Source organism: Podarcis erhardii (genome assembly GCF_964252035.2).
Source record: "Podarcis erhardii genome assembly, chromosome: 2".
In the NCBI taxonomy this organism is placed as follows: Eukaryota; Metazoa; Chordata; class Lepidosauria; order Squamata; family Lacertidae; genus Podarcis; species Podarcis erhardii.
In genome coordinates, this window is record NC_138498.1 from 108929874 (window position 1) to 108954014 (window position 24141).

General features: G+C 47.0%; 2 protein-coding genes across 7 annotated transcripts in view; both read right to left on the reverse strand.

Annotated features, from left to right (window-relative positions):
- Positions 1–2445: 2445 nt before the first annotated feature.
- LOC309336717 (uncharacterized protein) lies at positions 2446–9158 on the reverse strand. 2 transcript variants are annotated; one of them, XM_081852932.1, is made up of 4 exons: positions 8017–9158; positions 5055–5878; positions 4278–4389; positions 2446–3472 (listed from the first exon to the last, which is right to left on the reverse strand). In XM_081852932.1, the coding sequence occupies exons 2-4, from the start codon at positions 5850–5852 to the stop codon at positions 2472–2474; spliced, it is 1911 nt and encodes a 636-aa protein (XP_081709058.1). In that variant the 5' UTR covers positions 5853–5878; positions 8017–9158; the 3' UTR covers positions 2446–2471. The 2 variants fall into 2 exon arrangements, with proteins under 2 accessions (XP_081709058.1, XP_081709057.1); XM_081852931.1 differs by having other exon boundaries at positions 2446–3475; positions 8017–9149.
- A 4653-nt stretch (positions 9159–13811) lies between these two features.
- LOC309336669 (uncharacterized protein) overlaps positions 13812–24141 on the reverse strand; it is a 74232-nt gene continuing 63902 nt past the window's right edge. Inside the window, exons 1-5 of one of the 5 annotated variants that reach the window (XM_081852808.1) lie at positions 21367–21776; positions 20297–20381; positions 18563–18689; positions 17474–17653; positions 13812–16393 (exon numbers count right to left, since the gene is read on the reverse strand). In XM_081852808.1, coding sequence (XP_081708934.1) covers positions 14976–16393; positions 17474–17653; positions 18563–18689; positions 20297–20381; positions 21367–21617 — 2061 coding nt within the window. In that variant the 5' untranslated portion in view covers positions 21618–21776 and the 3' untranslated portion in view covers positions 13812–14975. The other 4 variants (XM_081852810.1, XM_081852809.1, XM_081852811.1 and 1 more) reach the window with 4 other exon arrangements.

Genomic DNA, 24141 nt, shown 5'->3' on the forward strand with positions numbered 1-24141 from the left:
AAGATATTTTATTAGCACAAAGCATTTTGCCAGGGCATATCAGACTGTAAGAAGAGGTTGGGGGGAGAAAGTGAGAAGAGGGACAAAACCTCATGTTTGTAGCAGAAATCTCCATCCTTCTCCATCCATATTGTCCATTGCCATCCATCACTTGCGTAAGATGAAGGCTGCATCATCTTAAATGTCTCCAGTTACAATGACATCATCTCTGTGTGTCTCTTGACCGATGCTCAAGTACCTGTTGGGGGCTTACGGAAGAGTAAAGGATTGTTTCAGAAAGCAGAGACCTAGGTGCAACAGGAATGCACCAGACCATTCAGTAAGACATTGTATGTCTTTTTGGGTGGAGTGGCTGTGTGGTTTCTCTTTGAATCATTGTAGCCAACATGAGGCCCTCCAGATGTTTTGGATTATAGCTCCCATTCCCAGCTAACATAGCCAATAATAAGGGGTTATGGGAGTTGAAGTACAAAATGTCTGCAAGGCTCTGTGTTGAGTACCCTTAATTGGAACATCACCCCCCCTTTTTAAATAACAGCAGTTGCCCTGACAAAGGGCATAAAAGGTAAGATCAGGTGAGGAACGGGGGAAGGAACTGTGAATGTTGGGCTTAAAAAAGAAATGGAGAGGATTCATGTGATTTCACACATGCAAAACACAGTCTTCTCAATTATGAACTTCCTCCTGCAGCCTCAGCTACTGAACTGCAACTCGAAGATCCACTACCCTTAAACCCAAGGTGTTTGGATACTGAAAAATGACTCTGCAATAAGAGCAAATATCTGCAAAACACAACTTTAGGTGGAGTGGATATGTATATGCCAAACAGAATTTCCAGATAGCTGTATATGTTTGTGCTGATTTTAAGTGCATACAGTGGTACCTCTGGTTACGTACTTAATTCATTCCGGAGGTACCACTTTAGCTAATGGGGCCTCCCGCTGCTGCCATGCCGCTGGAGCATGATTTCTGTTCTCATCCTGAAGCAAAGTTCTTAACCCAAGGTACTATTTCTGAGTTAGTGGAGTCTGTAACGTGAAGCGTATGTAACCTGAGGTACCACTGTAGTTAGAAAGATAAAAACACAAAGGTGGTTCCAGATACCAGTATATTCAGGGCCTGTGGCAGATTCTCTGGTTGCCAGTATGCTGAGAGCTGCCATAAGAGGGTTTGATTCCGTTGGAGGTGGGATTCAGTAGCTGAGCTCAGCAAATGCAGCTTGGGCTCTTGCACTGTAGGATATAGAATAGCTTATGCCTACAGATCTTTGACTTCCACAGCTGACAGTAAGTCACACCTAGGATGCATGATCTGAACTGGGTCAAGGTGTTTGGAGAGTCTTAAACTTTGGGGCTTACAAAAAAGTACAGTGGTACCTCGGGTTAAGTACTTAATTCGTTCCGGAGGTCTGTACTTAACCTGAAACTGTGCTTAACCTGAAGCACCACTTTAGCTAATGGGGCCTCCTGCTGTTGCCGCACTGCCGGAGCATGATTTCTGTTCTCATCCTGAAGCAAAGTTCTTAACCTGAGGTACTATTTCTGGGTTAGCGGAGTCTGTAACCTGAAGCATATGTAACCTGAAGCGTATGTAAACTGAGGTACCACTGTACTAAGTTTGAGTGCCTCACACTGACAATTGGAATCTAAGTTCTACTCCCATCCCCTGCCCTTATAAAACATGGTTTGAGCTCAGACTGAAACATCTGAGCCTTCAGAGTCAAGACTTTATAGAACTTCCCTCCTTTGTAAGTTTTCTATGTGCCGGTAGAATGCCCATGATGCAGACCTCTTGCAGGTGTGCTATTTCAGAATGAATGTGGGGGAAATCACATGTCTGAATTGCCCTGCACATTGAAAAAAACAAAACCTTGCAGATTAATTGTTTAGCACATAAGGTAAGAGGACAGGGCAAAGCTTTTCTTCCTACAATACTAGCTGCCCAGAAGTAAGATTTTTTATTTTTTATTTTTTTTAAAGTTGTGCTCTCAGTCACACAAATTTTCCTCCCTTCATCTGAAGTGGTACAATTGTGTAAGGCCATAGGTAAAGGTAAAGGGACCCCTGATCATTAGGTCCAGTCGTGGCCGACTCTGGGGTTGCAGCGCTCATCTCGCTTTACTGGCCAAGGGAGCCGGCATACAGCTTCAGGGTCATGTGGCCAGCATGACTAAGCCGCTTCTGGTAAACCAGAGCAGCGCATGGAAACGCCGTTTACCTTCCCACCGGAGCGGTACCTATTTATCTACTTGCACTTTGACATGCTTTCAAACTGCTAGGTTGGCAGGAGCAGGGACCGAGCAATGGGAGTTCACCCTGTCGCGGGGATTCGAACCATCGACCTTCTGAAGTGGTACAATTGTGTATGGTCATACCTCGAGGTTATTTTCCTGCAGAAATGACCTGGCTTTTACTCTTTAAGAAAATGTGGGTCACTAACCAGAGGTTTTTCTACTGCCAGTGCTTGCATATTTATGCTGCTTTTTCTTCTGTGTGGATTCTCTGATGTTTAAGGAGACTGGTCGAATTACAGAAGCTCTTCCCACACTCTAAGCACTTGCATTTCCCCTCTCCCATATGGGTTTTCTCATGAGCAGTAATGTTTGATCGCTGACTGAATCTTTTCCCGCAGTCTAGGCACTCATACGGCTTCTCCCCTGTGTGTGTCCTCTCGTGTATTATAAAGCTTTCCCTCCGATTGAAGCTTTTCCCACAGTTTGAACATTTGTATGGCTTTTCTCCTGTGTGGATCCTGGCATGCTCTTTCAGGAGGGAACGGTAGTTGAAGCTTTTCCCACAGATGGAGCAGGCAAACGGCTTCTCTCCTGTGTGGGTTCTCTGGTGTTCAATAAGGTGGGATCTCCGGCTGAAGTGCTTCCCGCATTCTGAGCATGTGTGGGGCTTCTCGCCTGTGTGGATTCTCTGGTGTCTAGTAAGGTGCGATCTCCGACTGAAACTCTGCCCACACTCCAGGCAGTTATATGGTTTCTCTCCTGTGTGGATCCTCTCGTGGACCAAATGAGCGGAGGCGTGGTTGAAGATTTTCCCACAATACGAGCATCTGTATGACTTTTTCCCGGCCTGGACATTCAAGTTTTTAAGAGGGTCGGTACTCTGGCTGCAGCTTTCCCCCGCGACTGTCTTTTTTTGAGGACTTGCCTCAAGCCCCTCATGTAAAGTGCTCTCGTTTAAACTTTTCGCCCCTTCAGAATGAAAGGCCTTTTTCGCTGCCTGTTCCAGGAGCCTTCCCTGGCGTTTCTCTGGGGCCTGCTGGCTTCCTGTTGTCTCTTCAGTCTCTAGAAAATGGAAGACTTCCCTTCCAGTGACCAGCTGGTTTTCAGGCACCTCTCCCATCTCAGGAAATAGGAAGACGCCCCCTTTAGCCCTTTCCAGGGACATCCTGCGGTACTCCACTTGCCCCGGCCTTTCCAGCCGGAGATTCTCCTCCTCAGTTTCACTCGCTTGGCCTTTGCCTGCTGGAATAAAGAGACAACCACAGAGTGAATTTCTGGGGAGGCTGTGGTGATCACACAGGGCCCCCGGACGTTCGGCGGTCTATTGATCCCTGTGCCACCACTGTGATTGCCTCTTCGCTGCCACCAACCCATTTCTCCTCATGGGTACACACAGAGTCCAGACAGTTGTTAACATTAACAAATAATCAAGTTTATTTTATAGGCATGAACAAGCTTATGGTTTCAGTTAATTTTTCTTGGCAGTTTCTTAATCTTAGTTTCTATACTGTCCTATACGTTCCTAACAACTTCAAACTGATTATCCCAACTATCTACCTGACTCCACCTAACAATTCCTCCCACTCTCTCACAACACAACTTGACCAACCCACAGACTTATATCCTCCCTCTTCCTTCTCCAACTCCCCCCTCTCAACTAACTTCCACACAACTCCGACTCTAACTCCTCCTATCAGTTTCTCTCTGGCCAATCACATCACACTCATTTAACCCTTTCCTTATGACCCACCTAGGAGGCAAACGCCACAGAGGGGTTGTAGTACTGTGGCACGGAAAAATTGTTTGCAAGCAGAAGGCCCCAGGTTTGATCCCCAACGATGCCAGATGAAAATGATCTGTGGGAGCAGAGCTGGGGGGCCAAGGGTGAGCACCTGCCACTAGGCTAGACAAAATTGGACTAGATTGGGATGGGGAAACTAAGCATAGCCTTCCAGCCCCAGTGAGTTCTGCCTTACCTTCCCACTCTCCCACCACCCTGAGCTTTGTAACATGATCCAGGCACGCCACACAAAAAACCCCTTACCCAACAAGCTGGTTATCCTTTCATCGTCCTGCATGGCCACCACGTACAGCTGCATCTTCAAGGGGTCTACCTTAGAGAAATTAACAGCCACTTTTTCAAAGGGTCCCGGCACCTGAATCAAAAGGAGGGACATCAGGTCATAGCAACGGGTTTGGAGAGGCAAATGCCCCAGCTCCAAAATCAATTTCTGTCACCTTCCCCAACCCTCACCTGCCTGGTCCGGCTGACCGCCTCATTGCGATCAGGAAATAGACTGGATTCCTACCCCAACCTATTTAGTTGTCCGGGAGAGGAGAGAAACATAACCCTCAAGTGGCCACTCATAAATTGAACCCTGCCATGCTGTCTGCCCTTCTACAGCTGCAGTCAATTCCATTAAGAAGAAGAAGAAGATGAGGAGGAGGAGTTTGGATTTGATATCCCGCTTTATCACAACCCAAAGGAGTCTCAAAGCAGCTAATATTCTCCTTTCCCTTCCTCCCCCACAACAAACACTCTGTGAGGTGAGTGGGGCTGAGAGACTTCAGAGAAGTGTGCCTGGCCCAAGCAGCTGCATGTGGAGGAGCAGAGACATGAACCCGGTTCCCCAGATTACGAGTCTACCACTCTTAACCACTGCAACACACATGGAGGAACCTACAGCACTCCTGATGTTGTTAATAGACTACAGATCCCTTCACCCCTGACCTTTGGCTATGCCAGCTGGGGCTGATGGGAGTTGGAGTCCAGCAATATCTGGAGGGCCAGAGGGTGTAGCCTCTCCTCCAGAACTCTCACCTGCTGATCCCACCTCTCGTGGTCTTGCAGCTTCCAAGAGAAAATCTCTGCCAGGGTCACCGCCTGAGCACAGGTCTCCGGTCCACGCTTCCTGACCCAGATCTGCATTTCCTGCGGCAATATGGCCAGGAACTGCTCCAAGACCAGCAGCTCCAGGATCTGCTCCTTCGTGCGTTTCTGGGGCTGCAGCCATCGGAAGCAAAGGTCTTGGAGCCGGCTGCAAACTTCTCGGGGTCCCTCGGCTTCCAGGTAGCAGAACTGCCTGAACCGCCGGCGCCATAACTCCAAACTGGTGGCGTCCTCATCTGCCACTTGCCCAAGGGAGCCCAGGGTCTTATAGACTTGAGTGGCTTCCCCACTGAGGCCTAGCAGATTCTGGGTCTTCCGTTCTTCTCGAGGCCACTGGATGGCATCGGCTATTCTCCTGAAGGAAGTCTGAAAAGATTTGGTGTGGTCCCATCGGGTAGGCACCAGCAGCTTCCTCCGGGACTTGGCTGTCTTCTGGAAATCCTGATGGTGGGTGTCCTGGGGCCGCTGGAGTTTTTCGTCAGTTGTCTGGCTGGCCTGTCGCAGACCTGCTTCATCAGGTACCTGCTGAGCCTCTTGCGCAGCCTCCTCATCTGGAGTCCTTTTAGTACCTAGTGGTGCAGTCTCATCCGGTATCCGCTTAGCATCTTGTGGACCTTCCTCAATTTGGACCTCCTCAGTGCTCCCATAAACCCGATAAACAGGAAAATGTCCTCCTCCTCCTTCTAATGTCTCCTCTGTTTGGGGTCCTGCTGGGTCCTGCTCTTCCATCGGGTTTCCCCTCCGCACTCCTGGAGCTGCAAACAAAACGTGCTTTTCAATAACTGCACATGGTGCACAACAGGCCAAAATGGCCGCCAACCAGGATCTGGAGAGAAATGTGAACTCTACTCCCAAGATGTCAGCAAAGCCGCTGCCAAAATGGCAAGCCAAGTACAGTGGTACCTCGGGTTAAGTACTTAATTCGTTCCGGAGGTCTGTACTTAACCTGAAACTGTTCTTAACCTAAAGACCACTTTAGTTAATGGGGCCTCCTGCTGCTGTCGTGCCGCCGGAGCACGATTTCTGTTCTCATCCTGAAGCAAAGTTCTTAACCTGAAGCACTATTTCTCTGTTAGTGGAGACTGTAACCTGAAGCGTATGTAACCTGAAGCGTATGTAACCCGAGGTACCACTGTAATAGGGAAGGCGAGGTAACCTGACAGCACTTACATATAAAAGTACTGTGGATAGTTTTAGTCATCTCAAGAAGGCCATAATGTAGGAATATAGGAAGCTGCCCTATAATTAGTCAGACTAATGGACTATCTAGCTCAGTATTGTCTACACAAAAATGGCTGACTTGTGGCACTCCAAGGGTTGTTAGGCTTCAACTCGAACCCCCCTTGAACACTGGCCTTGCTTGCTGGGGCTGATGGGAGTTGGAGTCCAATAAGGTCTGGAGGACCACAAGTTAGCCGTTCCTGTCTACACTGTCTGGCAACAGCTCTCCAATATCTTCTTCCTTGGAGGTTTTGAGGATAAGTTTGGAAAAGCATCAACGGCAGGACACTCAGAGCAGGAGGCTGGACTAGGTAATCTATTATTCACCCTCCAGTTTCAATACGATTATCTGATGAGAAACAATAATAGAGAGCATGGCAAATGGGGATATTGGCTAAATAGAATCAAGGGAAAAGGAACCAAAGGTATTGCATGGGGGAAACAACTGGTGTGATGGGCAGATGGTGGCATGAAAGGAATGAGATAAGCAGAGAGAAGAAAACAAGGTATGTATGGTATGAGTGCAAGATGCAGACAAGGGAAGCTCAAGAGTTCAGCATCCAAGTGCTCCAACAGGGCATCATCTGCCCTGAGCATGAAAAGCCTATTTCATTCCAGGGTTTCTCTAAAACAGGGTTTGCCAAACTTCGGTTGCCAGCTGCTTTTGGACTACAACTCCCATCATCCCTAGATAGCAGGACCAGTGGTCAGGGATGATGGGAACTGTAGTCCAAATCCAACCTGAGACCCATGTTTGGGAAACCCCGATTTAAATCAAGGATGGGGAAATCTGTGGCCCTCCAAATGTGGTTGGATTCCAACTCCCTTCGGCCTCAGCCAGCATGACCAATGGTCAGGGATGACAGAAGTTGTAGTCCCTACAATACCTGGATGGCCGCAGATTCCCCATCCCTGCTCTCAGGTCTACACTTCCATTCTAATTCAGGGTTTGGGTTTTCAGCATCGGATATGTCTTCCTCAATAAACAGACAAATAAACAAACAAATAAAACAACATTCTTCCTTTTAGGACTTGTAACAGGAACACACTACCTCGAACCCAGATGTCAATGACATTTGGCTATATTATAGACACTCTCACTTTGTTCCTAACGCCGCCACATTTTGAGCTTAACTGGACCCAGATAAATATAGCACTGCCAGCGGTTTTGAACTTCCAGTCAATAACAGAGAAGCCTTTGCTAAGCGCTAAAACCCACAGATTGTGCATCTAAAGACCCAGAGTCAACCTTTCATTAAAAGGATCTTGAGCACCAGGGCTGGGAGCCTCCAAACGCTGCTGGCACTCAGAGGTTTTGCAGCATCGGGTCCCTGGGCTGATTCGGATCAGGACAGCTCCTTTACAGACTAAATTGGCTCAAAACCCTGCATTTCTACATCCTGCTTGTGGAGGAGCCTGTAGCTCCTCTGTGTGGCAGAGAACGCACTTTACACAGGAAAGATCCCAAGACTCAGATCCTGGTATCTCCAGCTTGAAACACCTTAGGCAGCGGGTGATGGTTATGACCAGAGAGAGCTGCTAACTAGCCCAGTGTAAAAACCGCTAGCCGGGATGGTCCAGGCGCCTTCTTTGAATGACAGGGCGCTATGGATCAGCTAACCTGAATGAGGGATATGCACCTGAGATTAATTTCCTCCCCTCTGTTTATTACCTTGTTCTGGCCCGGATCTGGAGAGGGGATCCGGACAAGGGACGATGTGGGGGATCAGCAACACAGGCTCTGATCTGGAGTGGGGCTTTGGGACCTTTTGCAGTCTCTGGTCTCCTCCTTTTTCTTTGCCTCCAGGGCTTCCCCTTCTTGCATGAGCCGACAGACCCTAAAAATACACCGTTTTGCACCCTTTGCAATCCGCAGCGGTTCTATTTATTGTTTATTTGTATGTTATCCCCCCCAAAAAAGGAAATTTCTAGCCGGAAGAGAGGGTTGGGGAACGGGAAGGAATAGGACAGGAAGGGGGCCTTAGCTATTGCCTTCCTCCTTAATTTTTTGCTTTTTCCTGGAGCCTTCTAGGAATCTGATCGCTGGTGGTTTTAACCCATAGATCCTTTGCAGGATCGAGAAGACAGGAGCGGGGGTCGTGTCTCAATTTTGCAGGCAGCCGAGTTGGGACGTCCTGAGATGAGATGCTGCAGCCTCCAGGCCAGAGAGAGACTCGCTTCGGAGTGGCCCCTGCCTTGCTTTTGAGCGTCCATCCCGGGAACCGCGTCATTGCATTGCATAGAAGGAAAATGCTGATTATATTATGGATGCTTTTGCTGAGATTTCTGCATTGCAGGGGGTTGGACTAGATGACCCTTCGACCCATTCCAACTCTGCGATTCTGTGAGGATGACGATTGGATCTGCCCTGATTTTATGAAATCCTCATGTTTGCAAACGGTTCACTCTAAATGCACCTCACCTCCGGCTCTGGCCAGCACCAAAAATCACAGAACATAGCATGTCCTGGAATCGCAGTACAAATTTTAAAAAAACAAAACGGATCTGTTGTTTTGGGTTCTTGTAGCTTTTATATGGCTGTAGTGTACAAACTATACTTTTATTCAAAGCACATTATCTTGTGGTAATGATGCCCATAACCTGTGTGAAAAGCAATAAATTTTGTCTGCCTCAGACCTTCTGACATCCATGTCATTCATCATCATCATTTTTTATTTATATACCGCATTTCTATCTTGCAATACTCAAGGCGGTTTACGAGCTGAAGAAACAAAAAATGTATATCTTATAACAATCTAATGCAACACAAAAATGTGATAATAAAACACAACTTTAAAATAGGCAACCTCCATCGAAAAAATAACATTCAACAATCATTAGAATAGTATAAAATAATAATATCAACATATAAAACAGAAATCCACTCAACAGTTACAATAATATCTAAACTATAATCAATAAAACAACGGCAAGCCACAGTACATAAAACAATACAATACACATTGAAAGGGACGCAGGTGGCATTGTGGGTTAAACCACAGAGCCTAGGACTTACCGATCAGAAGGTCAGCGGTTCAAATCCCGTGACGGGGTGAGCTCCTGTTGTTCGGTCCCTGCTCCTGCCAACCTAGCAGTTCAAAAGCACGTCAAAGTGCAAGTAGATAAATAGGTACCACTCTGGCGGGAAGGTAAGCGGCGTTTCTGTGCACTGCTCTTGTTTGCCAGAAGCGGCTTAGTCATGCTGGCCACATGACCTGGAAGCTGTACGCCGGCTCCCTCGGCCAATAAAGCGAGATGAGCGCCACAACCTCAGAGTCAGTCACGACTGGACCTAATGGTCAGGGGTCCCTTTACCTTTATACATTGAGAAGCAGAGGGTGGGGCAAGGCAGGTGGAAGGAGGCCTTGCCTGATGGAGTCTCTCCCCTCACAGTTCTTCCTCCAGGCACAGCTTCCTTATGAGGAGGAATGGATGGCCAGACCCTCTTATGAAGCGGGGGGGGGGGGGAGTGGTAGGCAAATCAGGTCTTGATATTGTTGTGTTACTGCCATCTTTGGCAGTGTGCGTTGTAATATACTGTACACCCCATTTAGATTCTGTGAATCCTGCAGTCCCTATATGCTCTGCATAATCAATTTGCATCTACTTCCACAATTTATTCTGGGAGAGGCAAAGGGTCTTTCACAGGGCTTTGACAACTGGAAAGGAATCCCTGCTCTGGCCAATTTCCAGCTTCTAGGATCTTTGGAGAAAGGGTCGGATCCAGCAGCAAAACAATAGTTGCATCCGGCTGTAGAAATCTTCTTCAGTCATTCCAAAAATCACAGGATGAAAAAGGGCAGTCGTGACCAGAGACTTCAGGGTGGTACATGCCCCCCCCCCATTTTATTCTCACAACAGCCTTGCAAGGTAGATTAGGCTGAGAGATGGTGAGCAGCTCAGGGTCGCTTCGTGACTTATGTGGGAAGGCGGGGATTTGAACTTTTATCTCCCTGGTCCTAGTCTGATACTCTTAACCATCACACCACCATAAATATCCCCTGTCACTCAATACAGTACAGTGGTACCTCAGGTTAAGTACTTAATTCGTTCCGGAGGTCCGTTCTTAACCTGAAATTGTTCTTAACCTGAAGCACCACTTTAGGTAATGGGGCTCCCACTGCTGCTGCGCCGCCAGAGCACGATTTCTGTTCTCATCCTGAAGCAAAGTTCTTAACCCGAGGTACTATTTCTGGGTTAGCGGAGTCTGTAACCTGAAGTGTATGTAACCTGAAGCGTATGTAACCCGAGGTACCACTGTAGATTTCAATTAAAGATTCAAACCATAGATGTTTATGAAAGATAAGCACATTTACATAAAGCTTATTGACTAAACATAGAGGGCAAAACTCATAGGAGCCAACTCCTAGGGGCTAAGGTCCCTTCAGTATCCCATGGAATATTTGAGGGGGCTGTCCGCCCCTCCACAGTTGATGGGCATTTCCATTCAAATGGGGGTGGGGGGTGTGCTGCATCATGTAATCGATTATGCAGGGCAGTGCTTACCTGCCCCCCCCCCCCATATTTTATTCAAGTTGGTACCCCTGGCTGATCTGGACTTTCTTTAGCGTAGGACAACATACCAGATACGGTATGTTTGGAGTTCCTTGGTGTAAATTTGTTCATGTTTCAGAGCAGTATTTGAAAGATCCTTGCTGTTTGGAAACTGTTGCTCTGGCAAAAATCAGTTACAGTACAACGTGGAAGAGCTGCTTCAGAGATTTGATGTAGCAGCCACATTCGTCTTACGCAGCGATCTCCGGAGTAAGCAATTAAACTGTGAATGGCAGATGCATTTCCCAAAACCAGGGAATTTCTGGACTCCAGGGAAGGGAAAAAATCAATGATTAAATATATATATATATTTAAAAATCAGATTTTTTTTTATTTAAATAAGATTTTTAAAATAAAATGCTTTTGGAGGAAAAATCTTTCAAAAGTTAGTTTTCTTTTGTTACATTATAGTCCAAAGGTTATTCCTCAGGAAATAAGGATTTGTTTTAAGTTTTTCATGTGTGCTAAAACTCAGTCTAAGTTTTTTTAAAAAACAACAACAAAGTTTAACCACATCAGTTAACAAACATGGATACATATGCTATGATGTTATTGTTTTAGTTAAATACATTGTTTAAATTGTTATTAAGGAACCAATTATATTTTCCTTCCAATAAAGTACAGCAGAAAAATTGTCCAAATATAAACAGTTAACTTATTAAACCTCACAATAATTTCATAATTATCTATGTATTTCTAATAGTATAACTAAATCAGTAATTTTTGATATAACTGTAAAAACTACTCTGAAAATTAATTATTCCAAAAATGAAACCTTCCTCTGGTTGTAAATATTAAGATTATACCAGAAAGAATGAGTCTTTCTGTAAAAAAAAAAAAAAAAAAAAAAGATTTAAATCCAGTCTTACTAGCTAGCGATTTAAATCCAGTCTTACTGATGAGTGATTTAAATCAAATCCACCCTCTGGACTCCAACTGTGATCATCCCTGACCAGCTGGGACTGAAGGAAGTTGGAGTCTGATGACATTTAGAGGGCTATAAGCAGGCATTTGTGGCATGTGCTGGGTAGCTGAACTTAAGACTCTATCTGCGACGTCATACCATTTTAAACAGTCATAGCTTCCCCCAGAGAATCCTGGGAACTGTAGTTTGTTAAGGGTGCTGAGAGTTACCTGGAGACCCCCTCACAGAGCTACAGTTCTCAGTGATTTAACAGTAAATTCTCATTCCTTGGGAAGCCTAAGAACTGTTCTGTTGTTGCCCACCCTTCACACTGTGTATTTATTATTGCAGGGATTATTGCGATCACCCTGCTAACTCAGTGGCTGTATAAACTGCAAAATGGCTACTACACGTTGAGCAACGAAGTGACAATAGTAGTTCGGCAACCACCACTGCTAGTTAAGAAAGTACAGAATTACTAACAAAAGCATCCTTTTATTGTCATACAGCAGGCACCAAAGTCATTTACTCCCCCACCTGAAAATGTTTTCTGAGATCTTTGTCTTCTCTAATTCCAGCAAACAGGTTGGAGGCATAAAATCAAGGAAGCCATTTTTACTGAAGAGTCTTTTTCTCTTCCAGTTACCAGATGAGCCAAAGCTATGCTTCAGATCCAAAGAGCCCTACCAGATGTTCAGGGTCAGCCGCGCATCCTAATTCCCTGAAATGACAACTGGGGACGGTCAAAGGTGCAACAGCACTTTCTGTCAGAAGCCTTAAAGATAACTTCTCCTTTGTGGGAATGTGTAAGAGAGTCGCCAGTATCATGTACGATGTTTGGACATTTCCCCCACATGTCACCAGAGCAGAGAGAGGTCATTCTCAATAGTGGATTCTCTTCTGATTAGAAAGACAAAATGATTTGGGAGGAAAGCCTTTCTTGAAGTCACCAGGGGATCCAAGGATCCAGCCTGTCATGATTCCTTGATATATACTGAGCAAAAGGCTGGCTGAGACAGATCCCACACAAAAGGACTCTGTTCAGCTGGAGGTTCTGGTTGGTGATGAAATGCAAGTTTGCAGGTGTTTATTTACTCTACCTGAGCGCCTGATTGTATCTCAAACTCAGTGAGGAACAAGTGACTGGGCACACTTGGGAAGGCTTCATGCATTTCCACAGGACGTGTTCCAAAGTCAGGACCAGGCGAGAAAAGACTGTCAAGTTCCTCAAAGGCAGCCAGACCCCCAGAGTGTAGGAATGTTCAGGGAGGCAGGAGAGGATATATTGTTTAATTATAACCTTCCCAACTTGCGTTAACAAATTCTAGAATTTAGCAGAGTAGCATTCCCTTTTCCCCTTTTCTTTTTGGGAGAAAAGCGATGGCAAACCTAGACAGCATCTTAAAAAGCAAAGACATCACCTTGCCAACAAAGGTCCGTATAGTAAAAGCTATGGTTTTCCCAGTAGTGATGTATGGAAGTGAGAGCTGGACCATAAAGAAGGCTGATCGCCGAAGAATTGATGCTTTTGAATTCTGGTGCTGGAGGAGACTCTTGAGAGTCCCATGGACTGCAAGAAGATCAAACCTATCCATTCTTAAGGAGATCAGCCCTGAGTACTCAACTGGAAGGACAGATCCTGAAGCTGAGGCTCCAATACTTTGGCCACCTCATGAGAAGAGAAGACTCCCTGGAAAAGACCCTGATGTTGGGAAAGACGGAGGGCACAAGGAGAAGGGGACAACAGAGGACAAGATGGTTGGACAGTGTTCTCGAAGCTACAAACATGAGGTTGAGAAAACTGCGGGAGGCAGTAAAAGACAGGAGTGCCTGGCGTGCTCTGGTCCATGGGGTCACGAAGAGTCGGACACAACTAAATGACAACATTCCCTTTTTAAACTTGTACTGTACAGCGGATAACGTTTGCCAGGCTTGTATAAGCCTCTAAAATAAGTTTCCTGGTAATTTCCCCTTTATTCCCTCTTAAAAAGATTAGACACGACACAGTCTTGTATAAAAGTATAAAATAGTTTACTCACATTCTGTTCACAGATGGATCCCAGAAGGCAGACTTAAGTTACAAAATATATACACCTGGAATCTATCCCGTAAGGAGATAGTTCCTTTGTGCTCTCTTGGTTGGAAGCCAAGAGAGCATCTCAGACTAAGAAGATGTTGCTGTTAGCTATTCCACTTGGCACCTTTAATTCTTTTATGATCTGTTGTCCGAGCATGAAAAAGCTCGCGGCTCCTTTCTTTACGATAGGATGTTGGCTGCTCAGCTGACGACTGTGATTGACAAACAGAAGCAGACTTAGGAGTATTTTGCTTTCTTTTGGAACTGCAGTCCTTTGCAAAATGTCCTTGTTTATTGCAGAACCAACAACTCTTGGCAGCTTTAAATGCAGTTGTATCACCACAAGTTTGCATATGGCGTTCCTCATTATTTCTGGAAATAGGAGTGCTTATCACGCAAGCCTCCCTTCTGTCCAACTCGCCCATTAATCTTGCCGTTACCCCTTCCACAGTTAATTGTGCTGGTGGAACAGCAGATATCTGGCTAGCTACACCATCAAAGTCCTCATTAAGGGAACAAAGAATAGTAAATACATACTGAATATCAGGTATCTCCATGTCCCTTTGAATCAATTCGCCGTGTATCGCCTCTAGACGTCTCAAGTGTGCCGCCAAATCACCACCAGGCTGCAACTTCGTCTGGTACAGCTGCTTCTAATATGTACTGCTGCAAGACTGTCCCACATTTCTTTGGCAGTATTCTTATTCCTACTTGCTGGTCGCTGACAGCCAAATTAATTATCGCCCTGGCTTTAAAACTAGGTCACGTTATTTGCTCTGGCCTTTAAAGAAATACACATCTTGTGGAACCTTCAAATTTAAAGAGACCATTCAACAGTTGCTTCTTCAACAAATGGAGTCAGAGAGAGAGATGGCTGCTTCCCCTGTGCTATTTTGTTACCTGCAAAGGTGAGGTCACGCCCACCACTGGTCACATGTAGAGGAAGTTTGTCCCAGCCCAAGTGGAAACAGGAAGTTCCGACTGGCTGGTCCAGACAACCCCTCTTTATGTCCACTCTAGGATTGTTGTATTTGACTGCTCTGTGTTTCACATCCCACACAGAGAGGCACCAGTCACTAGGTAGAGATGGGAAGTTCTATTTGATCTGAAGGATCCTTGTGGGGCCACTGAGGAGGCTCTCTCCATGGTGGAGCTTTCGATGCGTGATGACGTTGGAGCTCTGGCTGAACGTTTTCCCACAGTCAGGGCACATGTAGGGCTTTTCGCCCGTGTGGATTCTCCGGTGTTTGGTGAGGGACGAGTTGACGTTGAAGCTCTTCCCACAGTCGGCGCAGATGTAAGGCTTCTCTCCTGTGTGGACTCTGAGGTGCGTCGTCAAGTGGGCCCGTTGGCTGTAGCTCCTCCCGCAGTCCGGGCACTGGTAGGGCTTCTCTCCCGTGTGGATTCTCTGGTGTCTGGCAAGGTTGGAGATGACGGTGAAGCTTTTCCCACAGTCCCCACAGATGTAAGGGGTCTCCCCCGTGTGGGTGCGCTGGTGAGTGATAAGGTAGGAGCTGGTGGTGAAACTCTTCCCACAGTCGCCACACTTGAAGCGTTTCTCTCGGCGGTATGGGCTCTGCTGGCGCCTGGCCAGGCGAGACCTTTCAAGGAAACTCTTCCCCCAGTCGGCGCCATCATAGGGTTTCTCCACGGTGTGGATTCTCTGGTGAGCGATGAGCTTGGAGCTGATGGGGAAGCTTTTGCCGCACTCTGGGCAGATGTAGGGCTTCTCGCCCGTGTGGAGCCTCTGGTGTGTGATAAGGTTTGAACTGCCGCTGAAGCGCTTCCCGCAGTAGCGGCACTCGAAAGGCTTCTCGCCCGTGTGGATTCTCCGGTGTTTGATAAGGTCGGAGCTGACGTTGAAGCTTTTCCCACACTCCAGGCACCGGTAAGGCCTCTCCCCGGTGTGGAGGCGCAGGTGAGTGACCAGGTGAGACCTCTGGCTGCAGCAGCGCCCACAGTCGGGGCACTGGTACGGCTTCTCTCCCGTGTGGCTCCTCTGGTGGCGCAGAAGGTTCGACACCACGTTGAAGCTTTTCCCGCATTCGTTGCACACGTACGGCTTCTCCCCGGTGTGGATGCGCCGGTGAGTGATGAGGGCCGAGCTGTGGCCAAATTCTTTCCCACAGTCGTGACATTTGCAGGGCTTCCCCCCAACGTGGGTCCTCTGGTGGCGGATGAGGTTCGAGAGGAGGCCAAAGCCTCTCCCGCAGTCGGCACAGTGGTGGAGCTTCATGCTCCCGTGAAGTATCTGGCGGGTAATGAGGTTGGGGGGCCGGGCCTTAAGGATCTTCCCACGCTCCTTGTGATGGTTGCTGATCCCCTGGTGGGTCGCACAGTCCTGAGGGCCCCCAAGAACCTCCATATAGGGAGGAGGGCAAGCCCAACTCTCTCTGAGAAAGTTTTCATCTCGCTTCTCGTGGGATTCCCACTTCTTAGTGTCTGAGGACACCCTGCTTCCACAGGCCATGTGAGACCTCACAGTCTCTGGGAACTCTTCCTTGTTTTCACTCTCTGAAAAGAAACCCACATGAATGTGTCATTCACAGATTCCGGAGAATCCTCCGGAAAAAATAATCTCTCAAAGGACCTGTTGATGGCATTTTACCATTGTACTGTTGAGAGTGTATTAACTTATGGTCAGTGTGTGTGGTTTGGGAGCTGCACGGTCAGGGAAAAAACAATGTTGTCCAGGGTTGTAAAGACTGCGGAGAGAATAATTGGGTGCACTCTCCCTACCTTGGATCAAATCTATGCTTCCAGGTGCCATAAGAAAGCTGCAGAGATAGTGCAGGATAGTTCGCACCCCGGAAATGAACTCTTTCAGCTTTTGCCTTCTGGAAGAAGGTACAGGGTTATAAAGACTAGGACTAGCCACCTGAGAAACAGTTTCTATTCAAATGCGATTTTGGTTTTAAATGCAGTCTAAGGTAGTCTCTATGGGAGTACGGTATATTGTATTTAATTATGGGGTATCAGAGTTTTTAGGGGGCTAACCAGGCTGGGATAGCAGGCTTGTTGGTTTCTGAATATCTGATGTAGATTTTCAGTTTTGTTGTTCTGTATGGGACAATGACAATAAAGATTATCATATTGTATTGTAAAGCACAAAATGGCTCCCATTACCACAGCAGCCGGAATGGCATGGACTCCAAAGGCCTGATTCTAGAAGTCAGACATGACAAACCCATGCCCCTCCAGATTTTGCTGGACTCTACAACTCCTGTCAGCCCCAGCGTGCATGTCTAATCATCAGGAATGTTGGGAGTTGTAGTCCAACAGCATCTTGCACAGATGGCGCAGGTAACTTAGCGCTGCGTTAGATGCAAGGCCTTGTTTGGGATGCCTGCTATAAACTCTCTTGTTTTGACAAGCCCACCCAAACATGCAGTTTTCACAGAATCACTTGATTTTTATTCCTATTTTGGTAGTTTTATAATGTGTGCTCTTATTTAAGTCTGTTTTATCTTTTAAAAAATGAATATTTTATACTATTCTATTCGAACGGCATATAAATCTTGCAAAATAATAATAATAAAAAAACAAAGCCCCAAAACTTCCAAGAACCCAATGCTTGCTCTGTGAGCTCCTCACCTGGGCAAGATGGGACTAGGCAAGGAGAGCTCACAAGGACTGCCTGAGATTCCCAGCTGTGGTTTCCATCTGAACCATCGCTATCGCTTGGGCTCTTGGCTTCCTCTGAGTACTGGAGATAAAGCCCCCAGGCCGTTTCTCCTCCTTCTGGTTGGGCACCCCCAGCAGAGCTTGGAGATCCTGTTTTTGATAGACAGAATCTCCTGTCAGGTAAACACCAGAATTCTTTTCTGAGAGGCTGCACGTGAATTCAACTGAGTCCTTGCATGTGCAGAACAACTTCCTCAAGTGCATCTCAACTCCAAACACCCGTGGACCATTCCCCAATCTGCTGTGGGAGGGTTGGGGGAACTCCCATAGAAGATTTGGGAGCACGTGGGTAGAAGAGAGAGAAGAAAGTTGGTCAGAGAAGTTGTTCCACACGCACAGTTATTCAGTTGGATGCAACGATTTGTGCACAGGAATAATATATACCTGACACATTTTCTCTGCCAGAGCTCCTGTTAAATCCTTCCTGTTTGCCCAGGGATAGAGAACCCGTAGTCCTCTGGTTATGAATAGACTCCACTTCCCATCAGCCCCAGCCAGAGTGAGTGGATGTCCACCTCCCATCTTCAACCATGAAACCACAGACACGTCGCAGACCACCAGAGTGAAACTCACAGATCTCTGGTAGCCTGCGGACCACAATTTGAGAACGCCTGTCCTAAAGTAAAACTTTCTCTTCCAGTCATTGTGTGCATGTTTCAAAAGGCTGACACACAACAAAGGTCTGGCTCATTAAAAAAAACCCCGACAACAAAGCCAAACCCCGGAAGTTTAAAAATAGTAACTGAAAATGATATTACCTAGTGTGCATTTCTTTATCTCCAAGAAAGGATGTCCAATCTTTGGTGTCCCTTAGATTTGCATCTGACTGCCACATGGGACAAAGTGCAGGCAATCTGTCCTGAGCACTTGAGCTACTTCAAAGGACCCGCGTGGCCAGTAGAAACCCAGAAGTGAAGAGTTTGAGGGAGGTCCTAGTGCAGCGAAGCCAAGGGTGATGCAGTGGCTCACAGAAAGACAGAAATAACTGGGGCTTTTTACCTGGGGATGCTGCACAGTCCTCTTCTTCGCCTACTGCAGTATCATTCATGGGGGATGCTTGACCAGGGTGAGACAGGTGCACTGTTTTCTCCCCTTCTTCGTCTTCCTGCTCAGGTGTGCCCAGCTCCTAAAACAACAAGGCTCCTAAGCTCACTGCCTGCTGTATTAACAACAATCGCTGCAAGGCATAGCCTGCCTGTGCCTAGGGCTCTGTGTGTTCCACACTAACAAAATCCTAAATTCCTGTGCTGTGAAAAGATGATAGTAATTAATAATAATAATAATAATAATAATAATAATAATAATAATAATAATTTATACCCCGCCCATCCGGCTGGGTTTCCCCAGCCACTCTGGGTGGCTTCCAACAGATTAAGAACAGACTAAAACATCAAACATTAAAAACTTCCCTGAACAGGGCTGCCTTCAGATGTCTTCTAAAAGTCAGATAGTTGTTTATTTCCTTGACATCTGATGGGAGGGCGTTCCACAGGGCAGGCACCACCACCGAGAAGGCCCTCTGCCTGGTTCCCTGTAACCTCACATTTCACAGTGAGTGAACTGCCAGAAGGTCCTCGGCGCTGGACCTCAGTCTCCAGGCTGAATGATGGGGATGGAGATGCTTATTCAGGTATACTGGGGATGGGGCCGTTTAGGGCAGGCTTCGCAAACTCGGCCCTCCAGTTGTTTTGGGACTACAATTCCCATCATCCCTGACCACTGGTCCTGTTAGCTAGGGATGATGGAGTTGTAGTCTCAAAACAGCTGGAGGGCCGAGTTTGAGGATGCCTGGTTTAGGGCTTTAAAGGTCAACACCAACACTTTGAATTGTGCTCGGAAATGTACTGGGTGTCAATGTAGGTCTTTCAGGACCGGTGTTATATGGTCTTGGCGGCCACTCCCAGTCACCAGTCTAGCTGCTGCATTTTGGATTAGTTGTAGTTTCCGGGTCACCTTCAAAGGTAGCCCCACGTAGAGTGCATTGCATAGTCCAAGCGGGAGATAACCAGAGCGTGCACCACTCTGGCAAGACAGTCTGTGGGCAGGTAGGGTCTCAGCCTGCGTACCAGATGGAGCTGATAAACAGCTGCCCTGGACACAGAATTGACCTGTGCCTCCATGGACAGCTGTGAGTCCAAAATGACTCCCAGGCTGCGCACCTGGTCCTTCAGGGGCACAGTTAGCCGATTCAGGACCAGGGAGTCCTCCATACCTGCCCAAACCCTGTCCCCCCAAAACAGTACTTCTGTCTTGTCAGGATTCAACCTCAATCTGTTAGCTGCCATCCATCCTCCAACCGCCTCCAGACACTCACACAGGACCTTCACTGGTTCTGATTTAAAAGAGATGTAGAGCTGGGTATCATCTGCATAAGGCAACATGTCTAAGACCACAACCCTATACTTCAGAAGTGGGGAAACTCTGGTCCTCAATACGTTGTTGGACTCTCATCAACTCTGACCATGCCAGTTGGGGCTGATGGGATTTAAAGGGCCAAACGCTTCCTACCGCCGGTCTACATATTTTCTGAATGAATGAGAAGCACACAAAACTACTACTGCATTCAAACCAACCCAACTAGATTGTGCTCCAGAGGACTGATCTGTTCCCCTTCATGGTACTCAAATCCCAACTCTTGAGATGCACACCTTTCTTGTTCACAGGCACGATGGCTTAGAAACCTTCTTGAAATTGCCACTACTAAAATAAACCATGTGAAGATCTCCCCCCTACCTGAGCTGGTTCTTCTGTAGCCATTCCTTCTTTCAGCAGAATGCACTGGGTTAGGGCAGAAGATGGCAGACGGATACGTGGCAGGCTGTGATGTAAAAAAACAGAAAAACAGCAAAAGGGTTCATTTTAAGAAGGGATGTTCCCCGGTTCAAGTCCCTGGCATTTCCAGTTTGAAAAGGACCAGGAAGGAGGTGATGGGGGGGGGGTAGAGGCCTCTGTTGGAGACCTGCTGCCAGACAGAGTAGGCATCACTGCGCCAGCTGCTAGATGGACAAATATTTAGGCAACTTCCCAAGCTCCTTTCCAGCAAGATACCTGAGTGTTTTATAAAGGCCTGTTTCAGAGATGGGGAACCTTAGATTTTGGGGTGCAGTGGGGAATTCTGACCCCCCCCCAAGACTCTCTGGAGGCCATACCCGCCCCCTTCTGGCAGGCTCTGCTTTGTAACCTCCTTGAGAGTTTTTGCCCGGCTGGAGTGTGTAATCTTCAAATACAAATATCTGCATTAGGCTGATTTTTAGGGTTAAGAAATTGCAGATTGAACAATAATAATAATAATAATAATATTTTTTTATTTATATCCCACCCTCCCCAGCCGAAGCCGGGCTCAGAGCAGCTAACAACAATAAAAGTAACACAGCATTCTAAAGTCAATATTCTAAAATCAATTAAAAATCAAATTAATAGCAACCACTGGGCCGGAGTTCTACGAGGATCACCAAAGGAGGGGGTCAGACTGTGCCTTGGCCAAAGGCATTGGGTCTCACTGGGGAAAATGTGGGGAACACCACGCAGGTGAACACAGACTGGTCACACAATCCCAGCCTCGCCTACCTCACAAGGTTGTCGCGAGCATAAAGCAGGGTCGCCTTTACATAGGCCGCCTTCCGTCCCTGTTGAGGAACACGTGGGAAAGGACTACGCAAGTGTGCAGAAAACAAAACAAAACAAAACAACTCTCTCGTATGGCTCTCAGATCATTACCCATTGTCAGCTGATCTGACATTCCCCAGCAACGTAGCAGGAGGAAAAGGGGACGGAGACCCCTTCCTGCCCCACGCCACAGTTACCTAGAGTGTCCGGCTGTTCCGGAGTTAATCGCTGGATACCTCCGGGGTTCCCCTCTTGGGGGGCTGAGTCCAGGGAGTAGGTGGGCACACAGTCTCCACTTCGGTCGGGCGCGCAGGAGAGGGGGGAGACCCGAAAGGTTTCTCCCCTTCTGCAGGCGCCGATCAGCAACTGGGCGCCCCAGGCGAAGGGGGTTTTCCCTGGCCAATAATAAAGTCAAAGAAAAAGTCGATCTCCGATCGCAGCGCCCCATGCGACCCCTCGCCGCCCTCCTTCCTCCCCAGCTACTTCCAGCCCCTTCCTGTGCCGGCAGAAAAGCAAACCCCGCTACAACAGTCGCTGCAGCAAGGAAAGAGAAAAAGTAGGCAGGCAGGAAGGGGGATCAAAACAAAACAGCAACCTCTGCGCGGGGTCTGGAGGAGCTGCAAGGCACAGCAGCGCCCCCCGGCATGTTACATATATAAAACAGATGTCAAATTACTATGCGGGAGGGTGGCGCCACCCGTTTTCTATACACGCAACTGCACACGCGTGGGGAAAGAAGGCAGGGTTGCGAACTGAGTCGCGTGGGAGGGGGAAAGCGCCACAGTCGGGCGCTGCTATCCTGCAAAGGCGGAGATTCCCCCAAAAATGCAGCTAAGGCTTGTAGAGTAAGGTCGCTACAGCAGCAGGCAATGCAAGGGTAAATAATAATAATAATAATAATAATAATAATAATAATAATAATAATAATAATAATAATAATTTGTACCCCGCCCATCTGGCTTAGTTTCCCCAGCCACTCTGGGCAGCTTCCATAGAAACCAAAAATACACTAAAATATAACACATTAAAAACTTCCCTGAACAGGGCTGCCTTAAGATGTCTTCTGAATGTCAGGTAGTTGTCTATCGCTTTGACATCTGCTGGGAGGGCGTTCCACAGGGCAGGCGCCACTACCGAGAAGGCCCTCTGCCTGGTTCCCTGTAGCTTTGCTTCTCGCAATGAGGGAACCTCCAGAAAGCCCTCGGCACTGAACCTCAGCGTCCGGGCAGAACGATGGGGGTGGAGACGCTCCTTTGGGTATACTGGGCCGGGGCCGTTTAGGGCTTTAAAGGTCAACACCAGCACTTTGAATTGTGCTCGGAAACTTTGTAAAGGGCCGTGACTTTGTAACGTGGGAATGAGCGCCATAGTCCTTGAGTGAGGTCTGATCACCCCTTGTCAGAACATAGGGGGGCTCCCGAAGGAAGCAAGCCAGCAACCCCAAATCACACCGTTGTTGCAATGTTCCTCAAATTACACAGAGCCTGGGCATCTGTAAATGGGACTGGGAGAGTCGAAGGCAGCTTCTTATTTTCCTAAAGTTGCTCCTCCCGCTGCCTTTCCCAATAATCACCATCCTTTAATCTCTTTAAAATGTTTTATTGCAAGCGTTCGTCTAAAGTTTTGTTTCAAGTGAAGAGTTTTGCTGTTGAGAACCACCGAGAAACACAATTAAAAAACAGGACTGTAACATTAAAGTGTGAAAAGCCTCTTTTTAAAAAATCTTGAAAACATTCCTTCCCGTGCCCTTATGAGTAAGACTACAGTATGGGCAAATTTCTCCCCAGAACTTGATACAAATTTCTTTTGTGTGCTTTCAGGGTAGAGCCAGGCTGGGGGCAGTATTTGAATAATCAGTTTGTTGCTCCTATTCCAAGGCACTAAAATCATAGAATCTTAGAGCTGGAAGGGATCCATGGGTCATCTAGTCCAACCCCTCCCCCCAATGCAGGAATCTCAGCTAAAGCATCCATGACAGGTGGCCATCCAACCTCTGCTTAAAATCACCTTGACTTCTATGAATCCTGATGTGGTTACATCACAGATGGGGAACTTGTGGCCATTCTGCAAATTGCCCAGTGAATATTTAGCAAATTATGCCCAGAAGCTGCTCATAGGAGCAGTTTTTAAAAGTTATCAATACTTAAAGCACAAGAAAAGCAAGCACATTCCCTAAATACTGTATATTCCTTCCAGTAGCACTTTAGAGACCAACTAAGTTTGTTATTGATATGAGCTTTCGTGTGCATGCACACTTGGTATCTGAAGAAGTGTGCATGCACACGAAAACTCATACCAATAACAAACTTAGTTGGTCTCTAAGGTGCTACTGGAAGGAATTTTTTTATTTTGTTTCAACTACGGCAGACCAACACTGCTACCTCCCTAAAGATAGTATTTTATATCTGCATTAGCAAGCTAAACAAAGCATTCATACTTAAAAATACATACAGTGGTACCTTGGGTTAAGAACTTAATTCGTTCTGGAGGTCCGTTCTTAACCTGAAATTGTTCTTAACCTGAGGTACCACTTTAGCTAGTGCGGCCTCCTGCTGCCAGCGCACGATTTCTGTTCTCATCCTGAAGCAAAGTTCTTAACCCGAAGTACTATTTCTGGGTTAGTGGAGTCTGTAACCTGAAGCGTCTGTAACCCGAGGTACCACTGTATCCCTAAATGTATGGAACCTTATGGCTGAGAAAGCTGTTGAAACCAGGTCTCCTATGCCCAAGTCGAACAATATCGCTGGCTTTACAGAGCCATGAGCTGTGGTGCTTGGAACACTCGCCGCCAAACATCAGACGTGTTCAGATCGTTGATCTTGGTGGTGGCCTGTCTAAGTAATACATTGGAATGTAGGTAGGAAACATTATTGGCTCCTCAACCAATTGTGTAACAGAAAAACCACACGCTTAGGTATGTATGACACATCTGTCTTTCTGAATCAGAGGCTGCCTACCAGGAGGGTGGGTAG

What these genes read in the sequence shown, in the direction of transcription:
- LOC309336717 (XM_081852931.1), bottom strand. Translation starts at nt 5,852, where the DNA reads ATGGAAGAGCAGGACCCAGCAGGACCCCAAACAGAGGAGACATTAGAA. An exon ending in ACGAGAGGTGGGATCAGCAG is followed by an intron (nt 4,390 to 5,054) that starts GTGAGAGTTCTG and finishes CTTTTGATTCAG; the next exon opens with GTGCCGGGACCCTTTGAAAA. An exon ending in AAGGATAACCAGCTTGTTGG is followed by an intron (nt 3,476 to 4,277) that starts GTAAGGGGTTTT and finishes TCTTTATTCCAG; the next exon opens with CAGGCAAAGGCCAAGCGAGT.